This window comes from Aedes aegypti, chromosome 2, assembly GCF_002204515.2.
Source record: "Aedes aegypti strain LVP_AGWG chromosome 2, AaegL5.0 Primary Assembly, whole genome shotgun sequence".
NCBI lineage: Eukaryota > Metazoa > Arthropoda > Insecta > Diptera > Culicidae > Aedes > Aedes aegypti.
The window spans coordinates 232,006,238-232,015,042 of record NC_035108.1 but is presented as its reverse complement, the minus strand read 5'-3'; the positions used below and the strand labels follow the sequence as shown (position 1 = coordinate 232,015,042).

Here is an 8,805-nt window from a genome sequence, read left to right as displayed (position 1 = left end):
AGTATTGGCTATTACAAAGTAAGACAAATATTTGCACAACAATGTTTTTGCAAATTTATTTGGTCAGTGCACACACGACAAATAAATTTGTGAAATATTTGCACATATGGCAGTGTACTGATAGCTTTATAGGATGAGCGGTGAATGAATTCCTAAACCTGTATTATTGGCATTCCATGTCATTCGTTACCGTTATTCTTTTTTCACATTCCAATTTTTTCCCTGCAAAAACAAATCTTGCGTCTAGCGCAAAAATTTGAGAAAAATATCGAGCAACCGATTGTTGACATGTTGAAATGCTGTTAAATGAGCGGTGAATGGCGACCTTACGGTACATATCATTTTTTTGTTTTTTACAGATTGGCATATTTCACACAAGAAAGAAGTACTGAAATATTTTTGAAATAATATGTGTTAGATTTTGATTGACGATCATGAAAAAGTGTATAATCATTAATCCTACTTAAAATTGAACATAAAATATCAATTAAAAAGAAAACTAGGTCTAATTTCCATAATTATTATGATAATTATACATAACATTAATTTGCATTTCCGGATACCCCGGTCACTATTGCCGGAACGCATGATTTATCGGGCAACATTCCGGCCTCTATTAAGAACCCTTCCACGTCGGAACTGTTAAATTGGTCGCTCAGATCGTCGGTGACCCGTACGAAATTGCCAATCATTTGGCCGCCCTTGTACACGAGCAAAGCCGGGACTCCGTTGGATTTGAAAAACGAACTGAGACCGGCCACCGAACTCATAAATCTGCAGAATTTTACATTCTTGTATTCCTGTGCGAGTTCCTCGAGAGATTTGTTCATGTTTTTGCAAGCCGTATCATAACGGTCGTAGATGTGGATGATGACCGTAACGGTTTTTTGCTCTTCATCCACTGATTTAAGGAATTCGTCTCCGTTTTGGATATCCGTCAGGGTACCGAAAGTGGGTAACTTCCCGGCCAAAGCTAGCATCTCGGCCATACGTTTCTTTTGATATTGCAGCAGAAAATCGTCACTCATTAGCTCGGCCAGTTCCTCATCTAACTGTTCCTGCTCTTTGGCTTTCTCATCTTCCGCAACGGTTCGCGAAGTTATGCTGAGTTTCTTAATTAGGTCCAACTTTTCGCGTTCCTGGCTTTCCTTCTTCTCCGTTTCTAGCTGTTTGAACCGTTGCCAATCCTTGATCACACCCTTCGGACCGGTGTTGGTGGTGCTTCCGGACCAGTGCGACTGTTCCATGATTTGGCTCTCCGGTATGAATTTGAGATCCGACCCAGATTTGCCCTTTGGCGCTGCATCTTTGGAGTCCACATCTTCATTGTCACTTTCACCCTCGCTGCTGCTGCAATAATACTGCAATTTTTCGCCGAGGATTTTATCTTCGAGTGTAGCCATTCTCTGATTTCAGTATATTCCTAATAGAAAACACAAATCTAAGATAAATTACTAATTAAATTATACGAAACACACCTTTCCAAGATAAGTTTGTTGTATTTGATGCTACTTTGTAAGCTGAGCAGAAACTGAATGCCACTCAAACTGCAGCTCGCAGAATGCACACATAAAATTCGAAGTGAGATAAAGGCAATCAACAATATTTAATTAGGATGAATGTTTTGCAACCTAAAGCAATTTTTTGATTTTTGTCCAATGATTTTTCTTTAAATGCGTCAAATTTTATCTAGTTTTTTTTATTGTTAGCGTTATGAAATTTGTGAATAAGCCAAGGTCAAGGTTCATTTATGGATCCAATTTTAAATTGAAGCATTGAAGTTTAAACACAGACTGTGGTTTAAATATGATATAGACGTTATTTTTTTAACATTCCAATGTTTCCTTGACCCGTTGTAAAGTGCAACTAACAGGTTATCGTTTATAATAAAGTTAAAATTACAAAATTACAAAATTATTGTCAGTGGGAATTTTATTCAAGATTTATAAGTTTTTATAACTTTGAATCACAACAAGGAACATTATAATACTATGTACTGAACGCGAGATTCTGATACATATTTATATAATCATGATCTCGAAAAATATTTTTTGAATTCGTGCAATCGTTTACCTTTTTTCCGCTCAAAGTCATTATGTAAATCTTACTGATGGATGACATCTCACTGATGATCATGACAGTTATAACTGTCATTGTTGATTATCATTATTCAGAGATGATGATAGCTGCACGGTGAATTAAAATCAACAAAATCCAACAATATTAGTATAAATACACGGTTGTTTGCGAATACTCTTTTATGTGTAAGAAAATACTCATTTTTAAATAGCACAAACATCTGTCAAAAAAAAAATGGGGGATTTCAGAAATACAAAACGGCTAAGGGCTCAGTCACATATTTCATAACGCTGAAAAGGCAATTTTTGACATCCACCCACCCCCTTGTAACGCTTTTTGTATTCTGCAAAATTTTGTATGAGCCGTAACACCAGCAGGACACTCACCCACCCCCTTTTAGCGTTATGAAATGTGTGAATAAGCCAAGGTCAAGGTTCATTTGGGTTCATTCACATATTTCATAACGCCGAAAATGGCTATTTTTGACACCCACCCACCCCCTCGTAACGAGTTTTGTATGAACATTTTACAAATTTTGTATGAACCGTAACATCTTGAAGACACCCACCCACCCCCTTTAGCGTTATGAAATTTATGAATAAGCCCTTTATGGACCAAATTTTCAAATTGAAGTTTAAATATGATATGGCCGTTATTTAAGCGGGAAAAATTGCTAAGGTAGTTGCAGTAACATGCTTTTTTGTGTTATAAAATAAAAACAATATTTCATTAAACATTTTAGGACCCTATTGGCGATGGTGAACACTAAATACAGCCAGTGATTTAACACGTAAGGGCTTGTTCATATATTTCATAACGCTAAAATGGGCCATTTTGGACACCCACCCCCTTGTGACGCTCTTTGTATTGATGTTTTTTATGTTTTTCTACGAACCGTAACATCGCAAGGGCGCCCACCCACCCCCTCCAGCTTTATGAAATTTGTGAATGGGCCCTAACTTGCAAGTAAGAATTCCACTAGCGCAGCGTTTGCAGCACTACTCGGATTCCACTTGATATGCTTACAATTCTCGCTCCAAGCAAACAAAACCGATGTCACAGAGTCACAGATTTCGTCATGGGTGGATCAATTTATATCCAGAAAAATAACAATTTGCATTATTTTGCGTGAAAATTTATTATATCAATTTACCTTGATTAAGGAACAATGCCCGATAGTAGATTTTTTCCACAGTATTGTCTTGGCTATGATGGTCTCAAAATTGTTCATGTTTTCATTACTTAAGCATTACTGAGGTACGGTAAAAAATTACAGTGTACGGCGAATCTGACCGATGTACAAGTTTTTGTTGAGTAGCAGTGATCGCCCCTTATTAGTTTTTATGAACTGCAGAACTGGCAGCACTGCTGCTAACGAACCATACACATCGAGTGTTGATGTGTCGTTTTTATGTTTACCTTTTTAGTTATAAGCGAACGGTTTCAATCGAAACATCGAATAAATGTTCAACTACACGTAGTACGAATTCGTCTTTTTCTTTTTGCGATTGTGCAATTTCACGAGATACCGGTAGTCGGCCAACAGGTAATGGGTCCAGTTGCGCGGCGCGAGTGAGAATTGCAGCGAATCGGAAAGAAATAAGAACATTTTTGTTGGTGGAATTATCGTGATCGAGCAAAATGGCAGAAGCGAAAATCCAGTTCGAGAGGCTGAACAACTTCAACTGGGCGAGTTGGAAGTTTCGGATGGAGCTGCTGCTAGTGAAAGATGATTTGTATGAGGTGGTGATGCTGCAAAAGCCAGCTGAAGTTCCTGCTGATTGGATGGTGAAGGATGGCAAAGCTAGAGCTGCAATCGGTTTGGCGTTGGACAACGATCAGCTGTGTCATGTCATGGGTGCAACTACGGCATATGAGATGTGGGAAGCGTTAAAAGGGTACCATGAGCGAGGATCACTCACAAACAAAATATATGTGTTTCGGAAGCTCTGTTCACTGAAGCTGGAGGAAGGTGGTAATATGGCCGAGCATTTGATGAAAGTTGCTGAGTTGGTGCACCGCCTAGTGGCTTTGGGTGAAGGGCTCCAAGAACATTGGATTGTGGCGATTATTTTGTCAAGCCTGCCGACAAGTTATGATGCGCTCATAACAGCGTTAGAAAGTCGTCCGGTGGCAGATTTGAAACAGGATTACGTGAAGGGTAAGCTGCTTGACGAGTGGAAGCGGAAGTATGAAAATGTGAATCCCGACACAGCGTTGAAAGTTTCATCCCAAGGCCGCAATGAATTTCGCACGTCCCGCGCAAAAAGTGAATGTGATTCCGTCGATATGCAGAAGAAGAGGTGCTATTGTTGCCAGAAATTGGGACATTTCTGGAGAAATTGCCCCAAATTAAATGTGAGTGATGATAACGAAGAAGAAGAAGAAGAAGCAAAGGTGTCGACGGTGCGCACGAAGGCAAGGCAGTTTACTCACAACGATCGCAATGTTTGTTTTGCTGCTACTGGAGGCAAAGAACGCAAAGTTAAGAAATCGACAGCTGAAGATTGGTGCTTGGACTCTGGTTGCTTGATGCATTTGACTGGAAGGGCGGAGCTTCTCGATGGATTAGTGGCCTGTAAGAGAAAAATAGTTTTGGCAGACGGTAGGAAAATTTTTGCAAGAGCAATGGGTACAGGAAGATTGACAGTTTATAGAGGCAAAGAAAAACGAGTGATTCCGGTAGAAAATGTGCTGTTTGTGCCCGGACTGGTAGGCAATTTGTTGTCCGTTAGCCGAATCGTGGATAAAGGATTCAGTGTGAGCTTTGAATCAAAAGAGTGCCTGATCATGAAAGAAGACAATGTAGTAGCGGTAGCTAAAAAGAAGAATGGATTGTATGTTGTGCGTTAGAATTGATTGGTAGTAAGAGCGGGAATGTTATCCAGAGAGATGTAGCATGGAAAGGAGGAGACAAGTGGCAGGAGGAGGAGTAGAATGATGTTTGTGGATATATGTGATAGAATGGTTGTGCTTGTTGACATGAAATAGAATATAAGATAGAAGAGTGACGGGGCTCACACTGAGGAGGAGTGTTGAGTAGCAGTGATCGCCCCTTATTAGTTTTTATGAACTGCAGAACTGGCAGCACTGCTGCTAACGAACCATACACATCGAGTGTTGATGTGTCGTTTTTATGTTTACCTTTTTAGTTATAAGCGAACGGTTTCAATCGAAACATCGAATAAATGTTCAACTACACGTAGTACGAATTCGTCTTTTTCTTTTTGCGATTGTGCAATTTCACGAGATACCGGTAGTCGGCCAACAGTTTTTCGGTAAATAAATCGACGATTTCGGTAAAAACAGGCAAATATGTTTTTGAATTTCTAGTTTTTTGAAGTTTGTTCGGTAAAACTTGTTCAAAATACCGAAACTTCAGTTATATATTCATTTACAGTATGTTTTCGGTAAGAAGAATTACCGAATAAAGCGAAGTATGCACTTCAACAGAAAAGTAATCGCCTATCTCGATGCATGGGAAATTTCTTGCAAGAAATGCTCAAGAAAAGCATTTTTCTTTGATCGCAGTACGCAGTTGAAAAGAAATGTCAATTCAAATGGAGCTCACTGTATCAATATTCTTAACCATTTTTTGAGCAGAAATTTTTACTTTTCTTGAGCGGAATAGCATAGCTTAACGAAAGAAAATCTAGCTGTGTATAACCGACTTCTTGAAGATTATTTATCTGCATGCATATGTAATTTCACTATTCCAATATGAATATTTAATAAAACCACTACAGCATATATTTGTATAATCATATTTTCTGTTAATTTTATCAAAATAATAATTGAAAATCAACATGGGTATTGGGAGTCTACCTGTTTATGGGTGAAGCCCACTCTACCCATTAGCCTCTCGGATAAAAAATACAATACAAAAACAATATAACGTATTGTAACAGTACCATTCAATATATTGGAAATACAATACAGTATATTGTAAAATGGCAATACAATTACAGTACAATATATTGTTTTGAACAGTTCACTGTATGGTGTATGAGATTTTTGCAATATAATGTATGGGTGGTTAAGTATCGTAATAATACAAATATAGATTTTTTCTCATACAAACATTTTGAAAATACAATACGATATATTGCTCTTGTATTGTCTTGATTAGCAATTCGTGTATTGTTGTACAATAACAACAACAATTTAACGAACTGTATCATGGTTGCATTCGTCGTTACAGCTAATGTCAAGTGACTTCTAAAAAACTACTTATTTTTACTTTTTGAATATTTTTCACCCAACATTTCTTGCTTCCTGAACTTGTTTTGTTTATTTCTTCCAGCAAAGCTACATAGAAAAGAGCAACAGTTGTTTTACGCGAAAATAGAAATTTGACCAAAATTGTAAGGTATAAAACCAATTAAAAACAATACAATGTTTTGTTACAATATATTCTATTGTTTTTGAATTGTAAATCCAAACAAGAATAATATTGCTTCGACATTCAATTACAATACGCTGTATTGTATCCAATACGTTATATTGTACATTAATGGTTTATTCCATTCACTGAATGATACGTTTTTATCCGGGCTGGGACACGGTTATATGAAAAATTTAGATGCTCGCTCCAGTCCACTTTTTGATGGATTGCATTTAGGCCCCATAACAACTGTGCGAAATTTCAGCTCGACGGAGAAACTATATTTTAGCGCCAGCCGTTCAAAGTTTGTATGGGATTTACTATGGGAAAACTTAGTTTTGCAAAGAAAAAACGCTAGAGGTCACCCATTGACCTCTATAAAAATTCTGAACACATATCATGATAGGTATTCCTACGATGAACAACATTGCCGCAAAGCAATCCGATGCTTGTGAAAAAAGTTATTAAGCATAGACTATTTTGGAATTTTGCCCGATTTTGTTATTATTGTTATTCCTTTACGTGTTAATCAACGACGCCTTGCCAATAGGTTTTCATTGAATAACTTTTTCCACAAGTGTCGGATTGTTTCGCGGTATTTGATACATCCCGATCAACCAGTCTTCATGATTCTTTATAGATCTTTGACCAACGATGGCGATCGCTAACGATTCAAAACAAATCGATATCAATCGCTATCGAAAATCATTGACTGGTTGACCGGGATGCGTACCTTTTTTGTAATCCGCTTCTTGTTCAACAGCTGATTCACGGAACTGGGAAGCACAGACCCATCGGTGCTTCGACATAGACTGGCCATTCGTTGTACAACTTGACGCTCGTATCCTCTGATTGACCTCCGGCTGTACTTAGTTAGCACCGCTACTTGAGTGCCGTATATCATGGCTGGGGCTATTACAGATTCATACATGATGCGACCTAACTACCAAGAAGGTCGATATTTCCTCAAAAAATCAATGATGACTTGAGAAATACGGACAGCATTCCGACAACGTGTGCGAACTGTCTTAGGTCGTTCTAAACGCGCAGTGATGTAGATACCCAGATATCGCACTGGATCAGTGGTCTTGTAAACGCGTCCATCAATCTCAACCTCCTCTACCGCTTCTCCTGTTGGTTCTCTTATCAGCACCTTACATTTCGACTCGTTTAAGTTAAGGCCTACATACGACAAGAACTCCTTTATTTTCGCCAAAATAAGCTCTAAGTCCTCAAGGCGCTCCACAACTATGATGATGTCATCCGCAAAGGCCAAAATTAATGGAAGTGTTAATCGTCCTTCTTGGTTCAGGCGCAATCCGTCCACCTCATCGGCCACAGATTCCAGTACAGCCTCCATCAACAGATTGAATAGAAAGGGTGATAACGGACATCCCTGCTTGATCCCCCTAGTACGCTGGAATGGCCTGGTAAGCTGCCCCCTCCACAATACTTGCTGCTGCTCTTCCTTCAAGCATTCTATGATGCGGTTGATCAACGGTATTGATACACCTTTACCTAAGACATACAATAATAGTACCAAATTGTCAATAAGATAAATAATAAGGTGTTACTTACCTCGCAGAATGGAAGGTAGTGCGTCTAAAGATACTCGATCGAATGCCTTTTCGATGTCAAGGGACATCAATATAGTCGACTTTCCCCCATTCCAACGCTCCTGTAATATACGCTGCAGTACGTGCAGGTGATCAATCGTAGATCTCCCAGGAAGGAACGCAGCCTGATGATACCCTATGGGTGGAATCGAGCATTGCAATTTGTCTAAGAGCCAAATAGCGTAAACTTTGTAAGCTGTACAGCTTAGACATATCCGACGGTAGTCATCTGTACTTTTCGGACTTCGTATTTTGGGGATTGGTACCACGAGCACATGTTTCCAGTCAGCCGGAAGAGCATTCTCAGTCCACACTTAGGGTTGTCGCAAAATCTCAATTAATCGATTAGTTGGTAATCGATTACAGTCCAAGAATATCGATTATCGATAACGATTAATCGACTAGTATTTTTCGATTAATCGAATTAATCGACATTTTTTCTGTAAATATGAGTTCTTACTGCTATAAGGTACACCGGAGTAGGCTAAAACGGGTGGGGCAAAATGAAATACTAAGTTTTAAACATGATGACAATAAGTGTTAGCAGGTTTTTCGTTCCTTAAAGTTGGTTTCATTTGTTAGCACAATATTTCTGTAGTAAAATTTTAAATGATTACGAAATTTTACATTTCATGTAATCCCAGCCGTTTCAACTTGCCCGAAATTTAATTGAAAAACAGTTTTAAAAATAGCTCCCAATAGGAAAAATTCTTGTGAATTCGGATG

General features: G+C 38.5%; 1 protein-coding gene across 1 annotated transcript; it reads right to left on the bottom strand.

Annotated features, from left to right (window-relative positions):
- Positions 1 to 394: 394 nt before the first annotated feature.
- On the bottom strand, positions 395 to 1,583 carry LOC5574379 (phosducin-like protein). The gene is made up of 2 exons (XM_001661368.2): positions 1,479 to 1,583; positions 395 to 1,423 (listed from the first exon to the last, which is right to left on the bottom strand). Exon 2 carries the CDS (start codon positions 1,401 to 1,403, stop codon positions 543 to 545), a length of 861 nt encoding a protein of 286 aa, XP_001661418.1. The 5' UTR covers positions 1,404 to 1,423; positions 1,479 to 1,583; the 3' UTR covers positions 395 to 542.
- Positions 1,584 to 8,805: the final 7,222 nt, after the last annotated feature.

What these genes read in the sequence shown, in the direction of transcription:
- LOC5574379 (XM_001661368.2), bottom strand. Translation starts at nt 1,403, where the DNA reads ATGGCTACACTCGAAGATAAAATCCTCGGCGAAAAATTGCAGTATTAT.